This window comes from Ictidomys tridecemlineatus, chromosome 12, assembly GCF_052094955.1.
Source record: "Ictidomys tridecemlineatus isolate mIctTri1 chromosome 12, mIctTri1.hap1, whole genome shotgun sequence".
Lineage (NCBI taxonomy): Eukaryota > Metazoa > Chordata > Mammalia > Rodentia > Sciuridae > Ictidomys > Ictidomys tridecemlineatus.
In genome coordinates this window covers 50,579,791-50,594,875 of record NC_135488.1, presented here as the reverse complement: position 1 = coordinate 50,594,875, position 15,085 = coordinate 50,579,791, and the positions used below count along the sequence as shown (strand labels likewise).

The window sequence follows — 15,085 nt, the reverse complement described above, 5'->3', positions numbered from 1 at the left end:
AGCTGGGCCATATAGGTACTATTAAAAATCGTACTTTAAAAAATCAACTTATAAAAATCAACTCTGTTGTTATTTTTCTCCACCCAATCCCACCTTGTGGTTGGGAATCTGACCTCCCTATTGACTACCTTATCCCTTTAAACTGCCTCTTTTGTGACATCATTCTCCCACCAAACCTACTGCCACCTGATAGAATCTTAGGGTTTCCATGGAGTTGTAAACAAATTCACAAGTGACCAGTTGCCAGTGAAGAGTGAACATTGACCAGTGACCTCCATATGGGGGAAACATGCATTCTCTAGGCTCAGTTACCCAGACATCCTCTGGGGTGGTCTCCTCATCCTTTGTATCTGCAATTGATGTGACCTCTTCTCTGACCATATCAGGTAAAAAATATGAAACTTTAAAAGTTTTTCATTAGAACGTTCACTGTCTAAATGGAGTCAAATTTGCTTAGAATAATAGGGGAAGGGATGAAACTAGAAATCTGGAGAACTAATTTCAGCTTTGACTTTGACATGTACTAGTTATAGGACTGGACCATCCTTTACTCTCTCACAAAATCTGTTTCCTCATCTGCTATCTGAGGATAACAGACTGCCCATGCTCTCTCTGGTCCATTTCTTTTCTAATATTGAGTCTTGAGGGGCATATGTATGGAGAATGAAATCATATTTCCGGAGTGTGTTTGTTTCTAGAAAGAAATCCTAGGCATTATAGAAAACTAGTACTACATACCAAGAGGTTTCCTCTGTAACATTCTCCTTCCACCGATATTTCCACTTCAGTATTTTAAATTTCAGTGCTGTTGAGAAAGGGACATTCACATATTTTGGATTTTGCTGTTTAAACTAGGTGAAAAGAAAAATAGGGAGAGGGGAATTGGGAGGACAGGGCTGTAAGGAGGCAGATATTTTAGGGGAAGTAAGTTTGAGACTATTACACACAGGAAACAGGAACTTGGTGTGTGTAGCGGGGAAGAAAATATAAAATGAGGGAGAAGAAATGTGAAAATAAAAGAGATGAAGAGCATGGAGATGTTCTCAAGAAAAAAAGAGGTTGGTTGGAATGGAATGTGGAAGAGAACCAAAGATTTTAAAACAACAAAGATAGCAAAGACTGAAATCTTCCCAGAGCTAGACAAAATGAGGCTGGTTTAGAGAATATTTAAAGGACTAGCAAAGAAACTAAGACTAGAATTAGGGTATCTAGAAAAAAATAGTTTATCAGAAAATCATATTTAGTTGTTTAGGTTTTTTCTGTGGCCTCTTTGAAAAAAGATGAGATTAACAGTTTGAACATGAACATTTTTGAAGTATGTTTTAGAAATGATTCTTCCTACAAACATGCTAATGAAAGTGGTTATACACAGGGCTGGAAAAACGGCATTTGCCATGTTCTATTTTTAAACTACATGGATTTATTTTTAAATTATGTGGCCCTAACCTGCATCAGAAAGACACAGTCCTTTGTGTGGATAGGTAGTTTTCAAGTGGAAACTGTTTTTCATCTTTACAATAGTTTTTTTCTAAAACAGAGTAAATACAAATAGTCATTAATGGTTTTTAAAATAGTATACTACAGTATTGCAATCATGTCAATGTTTATACCAGCTCAATTCACAATAGCTAAACTATGGAACCAACCTAGTTGTCCCTCAATAGATGAATGGATAAAGAAAATGTGGTATATGTATTCAATGGAATATTACTCAACTTTAAATAAGAGTAAAATTATGGCATTTGCCAGTAAATGGTTGGAGTTGGAGAATTATTATGCTAAGCAAAATAATCCAACCCCACAAAACCAAAGACCAAATGTTTTCTTTAAATGTGGAATCTAATTCACAATAAGGTGGCAGGGAGGGGCACTAGGGAAAAATAGTATTACCTTAGATTAGGTAGAGGAAAGTGATGGGAGGGGAGGGGAGGAGATGTGGGGATAGGAAAGATAGTAGAATGAAACAGATATTATTATTTTATGTGTATATCTGATCATGTGACCAGTATGATTCTGTAACATGTACACTCAGAAAAATGAGAAATTATATTCTATCTATGTATGATACATCAAAGTGCATAAATATTTATTCTACTGTCATGTATAACTAATTAAAACAAATTTTTTAAAAAGTCAATCTCCACATCTCTAATTCTACATTTATCTAAAATAATTTTGTGCAGTCTTCTCAGTTTTTCTAAGTTTCAAAAAGTATTTTGGGCTGTGGGTGTAGGTCAGTGGCAGAGCGCATGCTTAACAAGTGCAAAGCCCTAGATTCAATCCCACATACCAGTAAACATCAAAAAAAATTATTTTTGTTTTTTAATTTTGTTAGTTTTACATGGACACAATGTCTTTGTTTTTTCATTTATTTATTTTTATATGGTGCTGAGGATCGAACCCAGTGCCTCACACATGCTAGGCAAGTGCTCTAACCCTGAGCCACAACCCCAGCCCGCCCCCCCCCGCCAAAATTGTTTTAATTGTATGATTATATTCTAGTGGTGATGGTTGTGTCAGACTTTAGGGAGAACACTTTCCTGATATAAAAGATTATAAACTAGGTTTTGAGGAAAAATATAACTTTCATGATGTTTTAAAGGTTTTTTTCCTGCTTTTTTATAACTTAAATGTTTATCAGAAAATGTTTTTATATTAATTGAAATATCTGCCTAGTGAGATTAATATCTTTTATTTGGTGTGGGTAACATTTAGAAGAAGATGAAGAAGTACAGTGATAAAATTACATACCTTGTTTTGTTCTCTATTTTTTACAAACCATCTTCCTTCCTTCCTTCCTTCCTTCCTTCCTTCCTTCCTTCCTTCCTTCCTTCCTTCCTTCCTTCCTTCCTTCCTTCCTTCCTTTCTTCCTTCCTTCCCTTGCTTCCCTTCCTTTCTTTTCTTTCTTTCTTTCTTTCCTTCCTTCTTTCCTTCCTTTCTTTCTCTCTCTCTCTCTCTCTCTCTCTCTTTCTTTCTTTCTTTCTTTCTTTCATTTCTGGGGATTGAACACAGGGTCTCACACATACTATGCAAGCATGCTACCACAAGCTATAACCCCAGTACAATTTGTTTAGTTTCTGAGACAGGATCTTGCTAAATTGCCCAGGGTGGCTTTGCATTCCTGGGCTCCAGCAATACCACTACCTTAGCCTCCTGAGTTATGGGACCACAGACCCAACCCACCATCCCTAGCTTTATAGTGGGTTTTTGCTTTGGTTTTTGCTTTTGCACATAGCAGGATTGGTTTTGGTGTTGGTTTTATGCAGTATCAGGGATTCATCCTAGGGACACTTTACCACTGAGTCACACCCCCAGCCCTTTTCAAATTTATTTTGATGAAGAGTTTTGTTAATTGCCAAGGCCATCCTCTAACTTGCTATTCTCCTGCTTCAGCCTCTTGAGTAGCTGAGATTACAGGTCTGTGCCACTGCCCCTGGCTCCATCATACTTTTTATTGAAATATTTACCTATATAAATTGTGGCTACTTATATATTCACATTTACTTAATTTTGTTGCTTATTACACACTTTTTGTTGTTTTTGTAGTTTCTTTGTCTATATGCACTGGTTAGAAATTAATTCAAAATCACCTTCAATTGTGGCAGTGTTTTGGCTAACAGTATTCATTAAAATAAATTCACTTTCATCACATGGTATGTATGATAACAAAACTTCATTTAGTAGTAAATTTGCTATGCTTTGATATTTTTTACATATCCAAATTTTTATTAGTGTCTATGTATTATTTTTAGTTCTGTGCTGTTTTTCATATTTTCTTTCTACATTTTCAGAACTTATATCTTCCTCCATATAAGTCTTATGTAATATATCACTTTTATTCATGGATGAATTGTCACTGTTAGTATTATAACCACCTTTACAAATGACTAACCTAAAGTGAGAATGTTTAAATAACTTTTTTCTTCCAAGAAGCATTTCTTGAGAACTTACTCTCAGGTAGTCATTTTGACATAGGATCCGAAGCCAGGCATCCATAGGGTAAAGAAATGACCCTTTAAGTTACCATCTGGATGTTACAACTAAACTCTAGGAATAATGTCATGTGATCGGCACAAGCAAATGAGACACTGAAGATAACAGTGATGATACCAGTACTGTTTTCTCTGAATGGGGAAAAATCAAATTCTATTTCTCCTGATTTATGATCTTTGTCTAGAGCACAGAGTCCTGGAAAGGGAATAATTTTCTATAACTTGTTACTGATATTGAACACCTCAATCTTACCTCTCTGACCCACAGTTTAGTCACTTGAAAGCTGATAATGTTAGATGTTCTTTTAGTTCTAAAATGCTTCAGTTCTAGGCCATATTCATGAGTTCATACTAGTACAGACTCCAAGGAAAGATAGGGCAGGAAGAAGGATGCTTTTAGGAAATAATGTTTGAAGAAGACCACGTGGGTCTTCTGTGCCCAATTTGAGAGAAAGCACAGTTGATTAGAAGAGTAGCAAACTTGCAAGACTTGCAACCATCCAAAATGGTTTGTTTTGTGGTATTTCGATGATTGTTGGTATTACAGCCTTGCTGACTCCCACAATCTTAAGATAATATTGTTCCTCAAATATTGTAAGAATCTGTCTCATCGATTTTTTTTTTATCAACCTCTTGCTTCCTACAGGAAACTTCCAAAATTCTTCTTTACTTGGAACTGCAAATTCTCTGCAGCTCTCTCTTCCTGTGGTGAGCAATTCAGCTTCTCTGACAGGAAGTGTCTGCGACTTCTCCAGAGTCTCTGCTCCAGCTGCCAGTTCAGCATGGCTACTGCCCTCAACCTCTGGCACCTCCTTCCAGCCTCTCATGGGCAGTGCCTACCTTTATCAGCATTCTAGTACAGCCATGGTGTCTGGGGTTACTGGTCAGAACCAGATCCCCACAGCACCTGCCTCCTATCCAAGCATTTTTGAGTGGAATGTTACAGGAGGTACTGAAAAGAAGTCATCTTCACTTGGGGACTTTACCCTGACTGTCATTGATCAGGACCCAGCAGGTTCCTCCATGTCTATGACAGCCCAATATGATAAAACTTCAGATGCCAATACTATCGTCCCCATGTATCCATCACTGTCTGGCAGGCTTGTCCAGGCAACACCATTTCAGATTCCAAATCAGGGACAGAGTCTGTCACTTCCCTACCAAGAAGGAAGCCAAGTCTACTATTATGATCAAAACACTCTGGGGACTCTGCTCTCTGGAGAACTTGGCCCCTGCCTGCAATCCTATGGTTCTGTGCCATATGCAGGAGGTAGGGCCACTGCCTCTCAACCAGAAATGGTGATGGTGCTGAAGGAGGTTCAGCCCACAAATGTCCTACCATCAGTCTCTACCCCGGGGATCTATTACTCTGTGTCTGCTCAACCTATCACAGAAACAAATAGTCAAGGTGAGTATAAACAGCAAAAAGGGGAATGAATCAGAACAGCATTCAAAAGGAGGGTCCAATTTTCAGCTGGTACCTGTGGGTCCACAGATTCATAGAATTTAAATCCTGAGACTTTAACCACTCTCCTTGTTCAGCACTCTGTATTTTCAGACTCTGTAAGATAAGAGTGCAGGGGCTGGGGTTGTGGCTCAGTGGTAGAGCACTTGCTTAGCAGGCATGAGGCACTGGGTTCAAGTCTCAGCACTGCATATAAGTAAATGAATAAAATAAAGGTCCATCAACATTTAAAAAATATATTTTAAAAAAGGGATGAAAATTCAAGACACTGTAATGGCCATCCACCATGCATTTAGGAGACTGCCAGGAGCACACTGAAGGAGGCTACTTCTCACTGCCTTGACAGATCAGTCCATCTACAACAACACATTATAAATTTATTTCCCTGATCTTGCTGAGTGTCTTAGGAAGATACTTCAGAACTTACCATGGTACAGTTTAATTTTTCCTTAATTTACTCCAAGATTTAAACTTTGTATTCAGAAATCCTTCCAAAGCAGATGTCTTAAAAATCTGTTCTTCCACATATATTTCATGAAGAAGGGCTCCACTCTCTTCTAGTTCAGGTGTCTTAAAGTCTTGGGGAGAATGTAGAGAGTTGAGAGGACCTTATAGGAGAATTGTAGACTTCATAAAACATTTTTTATGGGTTTCCCATGGATTAGGCAAGTGCTATACCACTGAGCCATGCTGGCATAACAATGCTGCCAGCCCCAAGTGGTCACCAGTAACTAAGAGTCACCACCTACCTCCCAATGGAGACCTGTCCATGGTGCTTAGGAAGAGCTACTAGAAATGCCTTCTCCACAGTTGGCGGTTCCCTGATTAACGTGTTGCCGTGTAGGGGGGAGCATCCTACTTACCATCTTCCTTGATTCCTTTGTAGTAATGGAAACTTCCCTAGGGATGGAGGCTTCCTTGGGATTGCAACCTCCAAGTCAGACATTTTGTCTGCCGCCACCTCCAGAAATCCCCAACTCCTGCAGCAGCAGAAATATCCAAATACTTGAGAGTAATCCACCAACTGAACTTGGGGACATATCAATTACTCCAATCCAGAGTTCTTCTGATTTCTTGAATCTTCCTCCAACTCCAAGAGAGGAGCAAATGGAGAGTAAGAATTTGGATGAAATTAACAACATGCTTTCAAAGCCTCTGGATGCCTACCAGATTGCAATAGAAAACCAGGATCCTCCACTACTTCCATTAGAAATTCCTGATATCCACCAGCTTCTGGCCTCCATTGGTCCTCTGGACCAAGAGGAGATGCCACTTTGTGAAAATATCAATCTGGAAAACCAAAGTCTGAGTCTTCAGGACCAGGGGTCACTTGAAAATGAGATTGACTTTAGCAGCGATTTTCCAGACCTCGCTGCACTGGTGGACGATATTCACCTTCCGGAGCTCTTCAGTTGCTTGAAAGACCTTGATCCACCTGAGAGTCCCACAATAATACAATCTAATGATATAGGAGCCATCATGATGAATAAGGGGCAAGAAATCTCAAACATCAAAGAGGGTCCTGGAGAACCAGTGAGGAAGAACAAACACAAAGCCTCGGAGCCTCCTGATGGAACTCCTCAGGCCAAGATCCAGTCGAGGAACCCAGAGTGCCCATTAGAGGGAGAAGTTACTTGCAGTGATGCAGTCAATAATAGGTCTCCTGTGCACACCACCCAGCCCTCTAATGGCAAATCTCAGAAAGCCGCATCCAATAGGAACAGCAGAGCTAAGGGCCACGGGCAGGAGAAAAACAAAAGGAGCAGAGAAAACAGCTCCAAGAAAGCCGAAGAGAGGAAGCAGGCAGGCAAAACACTCAAGGCAGAAGAGAAGCCTACTGCTCCTAAGACAAAGCGGAAGAGGAACCAACCTGAGCTTTGCCAAGAAACCTTCAAAAAGCCTCGGAGCTGTCTCGGCATGCACATGCTGGAGTCGGTGCAGGTTTTCCATGCACTGGGGAAGAAGAATGATAAGAAAACTGGGATCTCTTCCTCCCGGGCCCTGGGCAACTCAGGCAGTACCAAAGACCCCCGTCCATGCCCAGCTATGAAACCATGGCTGGAGGTTAAAGATCCTGAGAAAACACAAGTTAAATCCCAGAAACCAGATGTCGGTGCTGAAAAAGGGTGTCCATCTTCTTCCCAGTATGAGCTTCCACCACCTGGGAAGGTTAAATTGGTACCTCTGCCTTTTCTTACCCCAGAGAAACCTCAACCTCGACCTGCCTATCGGAGGCCACAGTCTCTGGCCTCACGAAAACCCAATGTGGCTTACCCTGCTCAGCCTGCTTCTACTAGCTTGGCTCAACCCACGGCAGTCAACCAATCCCAACCAGCTACTGCCAACCCATCTTGGATGCGTCCAGCCAAGCCAGCTCAGCCAGTTTTAAACAGTGCAATTCAGTCAAGTTTTACCACTGCTACCCAGCCTAGTGTCCCTCCGTCTGCTGCTTCTAGGCCTGCACCCTACAAAACATCATCTTGTACTTCTCTCCAGCGGGACCCTGCTTCCACTGTAGTGACCAAGCCCCAACCACTACCATACAAGCCTCAAAACCAGTATCTACTCCAAGACTTCGCCTTACAACCAATTCCATGGAGGAAACCCAATGTTCCTGAGCCAGTAATGTCAACTCCCATCACAGAAGAGCAGAGGCCAGAGCGGGAAGCCATGAAGAAGAAGGCTCAACAAGAGCGTGAGAATGCTGCCAAGTACACTGCTTTGGGGAAAGTTCAGTATTTCATTGAGAGGGAAAGAGAGATGGATATTTCTCGCTACTATGGTTATATATAATATAAGGGCTCATTAGATTGATGGTGCCATTTAGGTACCAAAGTTTTACACATATAGATAGATAGATAGATGATAGATTATTTATTCTCATATGTTTTCAAATTTTAATAAAATTAAAGAAATATAATAAAGTTTACTAATATATAAGTAATAAGCCTTCTGGTACCACTGAGAATTCATGGATAATAAAGAGGCCTTCTAGTACCAGATAGGTACCAAACAGTGTTCTACATATATACATTTATACATAGATATGAATTCATTCATTCTGACATAATTTCAGAATGTAACAAAGTTGAATAAATAGAATTGATTAATGGGTAAGTAATAAACAGGATTTCAGATACCATTTGAATACCAAATAGTTTTCCACACATATATATAGATGGATACAAATTTATTCACTTATCAGTGAATTTTTGACACTTAGTAAAGTTGAACGAAGAAATGAAATAGAATTGTTTAATATATAAGTAATAAAGAGGCCTTCCAGTACCACTGGGGCACCACATAGTTTTCCACATATATGTAGATATAGGTAAGTACAAATTTATTCATTCGGACATATTTTCAAAACAATAAGATTGAATAAAGAAATATATTAGAAATTGGTTCATAGATAATAAGGAGGTCTTCTACTATCTCTTGAGTATCAAATGTTTTTCCACATAGATAAAAATTTATTCATTTTAATATATTTTTAAAAATGTAACAGCATTGAATTAAAAATGTAATAAAATTGATTAAAAAATAATTAATAAAGAGGACTTTGAATTTTGAATTGCTGTTAATTGTGGTCTTCTTTGGTGTAGAGGTGAGGATCAAAGCCTGAATGAGAAGAAAGGAACTGAAAGTTGGACAGAATAACAAGTGTGTAAAGGAGAGGAATTGGGGGAAGAAGAAGGAATATGATCTAGCAACTAGGAAGGCAAAAAGAAGAGAGATTTATGAGCTTACTGGAAGAATCAGGAATAGGTGAAATGGCTGAAGTATTGTATGAAGACACAACGGTTGAGGTTAGGGTTAAAAGCATAAAACCTGAAATATGTTGAAAATGGCAGAAGATGGGTGGGTTGATCAGAAGAAATGCAAAAATCAATAAACTCTCATGGAGAATGGCCTAGGTCTATGACCTACCTGAAAGGCATTTTAGAAAATGATTTAGGCCACATCTCCAACATGTTTGGGTCACCTAAGATTATAGCTGGGAAAGGTGAATACAAAACATGGGGAAATTTACCAAGGGCGTGGCAAGGGTTCACAGTTATCCTGACGGCAGCTGATGATCTGGGACCTAGCCCAGTGAACTGCGGCAGCATGAGGCCCACCCAGACATGGCCTGGAATAAAGCATCATTCACTCAACACCCATGCACCGGCAGTATAGATGCACTACTTGAATTAACCAAGCACATAAGGCCAGTTATCACTGTGCCACATTACTAATGATATAGTGTCCAGGATCAAAATGTATGCAGAGAGGGCTGAGGATGTGGCTCAAATGGTAGCACACTCACCTAGCATGTGTGAGGCACTGGGTTCGATTCTCAGCACCACATAAAAATAAAATATATTGTGTCCACCTAAAACTAAAAAATATCTTGAAAAAAAAAATATATGCAGAGAAGCAAGGCCTCAACCTGAGGTCTATGGCCTCAAGTCCTCAGGCAGCCAACCTGGTTTTCAGAGCACAGCATCTGGATGTTACCGGTACACAGATCACATTTCAAAAGGGGTATAAATACTAAACTGAGAGACCTGTCAGGTCCCCATAGATTCCTGCGCGTGCCGCCTTCATGGACCGTTGTCTTCAACTGAAGCTCACGAGAAAAATTAGTTCTTGGCTTCCATTCCCCCCCCCCCCCCCCCCCCCCCCGCCAATGTGAGCAAAGAGTGCGCAGCTGCAGGACCCAGCAGCCCAATACGGGGTGCAATACACAGGCTCTTGACTAGACTAGCGTCTTGGGATGCAGCTGCCCTGGCAGAGGGTGAGGGAGACTAGGAAAGGAATGAAGTGGGGCAAGATGATGATGGAGGCAGCGGATTATCACCATGGAAAGAGTAGTACTTTACATTTTCAAATTCCTTAGAAGACATCTGCTTTTGCCACTTTTTGGATCCTTCCAGATAAATTATTTACTTAACCCCAAAATGTAGTATGTGCCACAATATATTGAATAATCTGCCCCATTGATTTGAAATTTCACATTTATGGCACACCAAATTCCTGTGTATTTGCATTATTCTTTGTATAATTTGCCCGGCTTTCTTGCCTTTTAAATTTACTATTTCTCTGGAATCTTTTTTTTTTACCATGTTCATTTTGATTTTAAAAATTCTTGTTTACTTTTTTTTAGGTATTATCTATTATATTCATTCACACTCTGTGCCCTTTTAGTATTTGAGTTCTACCATCTCATCTAATTTCCATTTATGTTGTTCTTTTTCATTGTGGAACAACTTATATAACATAAAACTCACCATTTCAACCATTTTTAAGTGGATAATTCCATAGCATTAAGTGGATTCACAATGTTGTTCAAGCATTATCCACTATCCATCTCCAAAACTTTTCACCATTCCATACAGAAACTCTATATCCATGAAATAGTAATTTTCCTTTCTCCTCTTATGTTCTGTCATATTTTGCACTGTTTTGTTCTAATGTCTTTTAGCTATTTTTGAACATAATTTTAACAATTATTTTAAATTTAGGACCTCGCAATTTTCAGTTTCCTGAAACAGAGTGCCATTTCCCTCAAACTAGTTAAGACTCTGAGGCAAATGGTGAGTCCCCTCCAACTAACATGGCACCCAGTGTCTGTGCTTGCTCATTTGATATTTTGAATGAGAAGTCAAAACAACAGCCTCAGGGTTCATGGGGGAGGGACATTTGGACACAAGAAGATGGAATAGTCTGCTGAACAGGTGGGGAATCTGGACATGGCCTCTTATCCAAATGTATCTTTTTCTTCTCTTTTTATCTACTTTCTAAATGTGTAAGAAATGTAATCTCCAATTTGCTTTCCTTCCCATGGTGGCTTCAGCACAGGTCTAGAGTCTTCCTCTAGAACTGAAACCATTCCAGTTTCAAGAGTTAAAGTTTACCCCTATCTGGAAATAGAGAGACTTATTCTCTATCTGGTGATAAACATTGTGTCTAGCAGTGTTCTTAATGGATCTTGAGTTCAGTAAGCAGAAACCTTAATTCTTAATTAAGAATGTGGGCTACTAACTTCTTACTATATCAGAGTTCTTATCAGGCCTCATCGTTGTAATTAAGAAAACTACATTAACCTGCAAACTCCTGCTCCTGGGTGTAATAGGAAGGCTGAGCTGAGTTAATTAAAATGATATCAGACCCTTGTGCTGTAAAATTTCACTTATAGGTCTAGATCCATGAAGAGGAAAATTTCTCAGGCTATAACGAAATGAAGGAGGTCTCTGTGTGAGAGATTAGCTACTATTTGATAAACCTGATCAATAGAGATGACCAATTTAGATAATATGAGGGAAAAGACCATGTGAGAATACTCCAAAGAACAAGGAGAAACATTAAAGATGTGATGGTTAGATTTTCAGATAAGCAGTCTCATTGGAACTAAACACACATTGCCCTTTCTATTAATATATTTTAAGATATGACTCATAATTCAGAGATTATCATGAACATGGAATTAATGCCTTCAATTATTTAGGGTTTGCACAAATCTTTGCTACCACTAATTTATGGGGGAATCTCTCATTTTGCCTCTATCCTTTAGCCATCTCTTTCATTTTTCACTGTTGGACTATCTCAGCACTTTTTCTGAGGTACACATAGATCTCTTGTCAATTTTACCTTGTTTTGAGTTGATTAATTCATATCTCCTGTATCCTACAAACACAAAGAGCATGAGCAGGATCTTACAATGTCTTCAGTGCTTGACCACATCATCTCAAACAAACATAATAAATGTCTGCTAAATGGATGAATAAGAATGTGGGTGAAAACATGCATCTTCTGCTCTCTCCTTTTTTTGGCAAAGGGGTACAGGGATGGAACTCAGGGGCACTCTACCACTGAGTCACATCCCCAGCCTTATCTTGTATTTTATTTAGAGACAGGGTCTCAGTGAGTTGCTTAGCACCTTGCTTTTGCTGATGCTGGCTTTGAACTTGTGATCCTCCTGCCTCAGCCTCTCGAGCCACTAGGATTATAGGCATGTGCCAACACCCAGTCTTCTGTTCTCTGCTTTATAGCCACCTCCCGCCCCATCAATATATGAGAGTTTTTTAAAAAGGAAAGATAATGGGAGAAGGGAAGGAAAGAAAAAGACACAAAAGACAGAGTAAGGGTACATACTCAAAGTCTTGCAATATCAGAAATAGGTAACTAAGATGAAGAAAAGTATAGTTATTAGCATATAATTCCAGTAAAAGACTCATGTTGTTACTCACCTATTTTATATACAAATCCTTTCACATTTTGAAAGTTCAGATGGGCCTATAGCAAAGCCTCAGAGGACCAGGGCAGGGGGCAATTGAAGAACAGGGAAAAAAAATTTAAAAAATAAAAAAGTAAAGAAAGAGAGAAGAGAGAAAGGGGGAGGGGGAGAGAGGTATAAAACCAAACTAAACAACAACAACAAAAAAACCTTAACCTTCAAAAGACAAGGAAAAATAACTATCATTAAATATGATAAAAATGGGAGAAAAAGAAATATGTATATTAATCATATATATTATATGTGTGTGTATATATGTGTATAGATACATACGTGACCTCCTCGAGATGTATGTATGTATACACACACACACACACACACACACACACGCACACACAAAATCAGCACAGAAAGAACACCAAAAAAAATTCTTGATGGAAAAATTAAAGAATTGTCTCCACTGAAGTGCTCAATATAGCAAGAATGAATGATCACTGCCTATGCCTGACTGTCCTCCTTTCTATTTCTTCTTGAGCTATGTATTAAGAAAAACAGAGAAAGAGCTGGAGTTGTTAACCCCTTCCTCTTTCTATATTGCTCACTGAGTTGCTAGCTGGAGTGACCTAAATTGAAACTGGTTGAAATAGCTCTCAGTTTCCCTTCTTAGCAGTATAAGATAGGATAGAATAGAAGGTAGTATCAATTGGAGTTTATTTTAACAACTGGATAGATGCACTCCCATGTTGTGGCTGCTGCAAAATTCTATAAAGGCAGTTTTGATGGCTGAATCTTAAGTCTTCAGAACTTGGGGGCTTTGTTGATATCTGCTCTGTAGTGTTTAGATCAACGTACTCCTAGAGCTCAAAATTTGCTGATCTCCTCTGGGAGTCTGGATCTCAGCAGCCTCCCAAGAATTCTACAGGGAAGCCAATCCTCCATCAGCAGGATGTCTTCCTGCTGCCCATGAATAAGGTCTTTCAAAGATTAGTCCCTGAGCTTATTCACATTTTCCTTTTCAGTTTCCTAATGTGCTTCAACTGGTCACATAACCTGCAGGACTCAAAGGGAAAGTGAATTTCACTCCCCTCCATTTTTCTGACTTGAATCCCCCTGGATTAAATCTTCTTTCTACCTGTTTAACTTTTATTTTTCCAGGTACGTCCTAGAACTCATGGTAAGCACTTGCCAGGACACTAAGGCAATGTTGGCTATGATCTCCCGTGTTTCTGCTGCAGCAATTGCAGAGTAACCCCCTCAAGATGGCTTCCACCTCAGCTCTCCACTTGCCAATAGAGAAATACAGAGCATCTTTCAAATGTCAGTTTTCTGTGCAACTTCTGAATAGGCTAAGTTTATGCTGCTTTTCAGATCTGCAAGTTTTCCTATGACAAATTTTTCTGTTGTTTCTCTCTCTCTGTTATCCCTTCCTTCCACAGTGAGGCAGTGGTAGTGGTACTCTTTGCTCTTTGTTCAAGACACCTAAATTCATGAGTCTCTAAGAGACTCTATCTATCTGATGTTGAATTTCAGTAAATTCCTTTTACTTACCTCATTGAGAAGTAGTACTCCTGATGCTTGAATCCCGAACCTTGGAACATGGAACTTGGAAGTGTAGCTTTCCCCTATTCCATCATTTTGAATCCTCCCAGAATAGTAAATTTTTGGAATTATTGAAAAGGAGATTACGTGGGTTCTCGTTGTCTCTTTTTCACATTATCAGAGCATCTTGTTTATCTATTTCATGTACAAAGGACCTACATTATATTACCTTAAAATTAGGGGTTTACTATCAACGGGGCGCGGGGGGGGGGGAGAGCTCTGACTTCCTTAGCTAAATCTTCTAATTTTATCAGTGAAGAAACCAAAATCTAGGGAGAAACGAATTCCAACACATTCACAAGGCTAACAAATGGTTGAATCAGGATCAATACTCCTTGATCAGTTTCCTGTGGGCCATTCTACAATGCTTTGCATTTGGTTGATGTGATGGGAAGAGCAGAAGAGGGAAGGATGAAGAAAGAAAATAATAAATCATGCTCACCAAGAATTAACTTATTACATGAGCCAACATGACCAGCTGAGAACTTAAATAGATCATGTGCTCTACCAACACCCATCATACTAGGTTAAAGCATACACATTTAAACAGGCAACAATAAATGTTGGTGAGAATGTGGTGAAAATGTTATACTCATACATTGCTGGTGGGACAGCAAATTGTTGCAACCACTCTGGAAAGCAGTATGGAGATTCCTCAGAAAATTGAGAATGGAACCACCATTTGACCCAGCTATACCACTCCTTGATTTATACCCAAAGGACTTAAAATCAGCATACAATAGTAATGCAATCACATCAATTTTTATAACAGCTCAAATCACAATAGCTAGACTGTGGAACCAACCTGGA

General features: G+C 39.3%; 1 protein-coding gene across 1 annotated transcript; it reads left to right on the top strand.

Annotated features, from left to right (window-relative positions):
• Positions 1 to 289: 289 nt before the first annotated feature.
• Positions 290 to 8,250, top strand: LOC101955166 (uncharacterized protein C2orf78). The gene is made up of 3 exons (XM_078027899.1): positions 290 to 386; positions 4,639 to 5,400; positions 6,344 to 8,250. The coding sequence occupies exons 1-3, from the start codon at positions 290 to 292 to the stop codon at positions 8,248 to 8,250; spliced, it is 2,766 nt and encodes a 921-aa protein (XP_077884025.1).
• Positions 8,251 to 15,085: the final 6,835 nt, after the last annotated feature.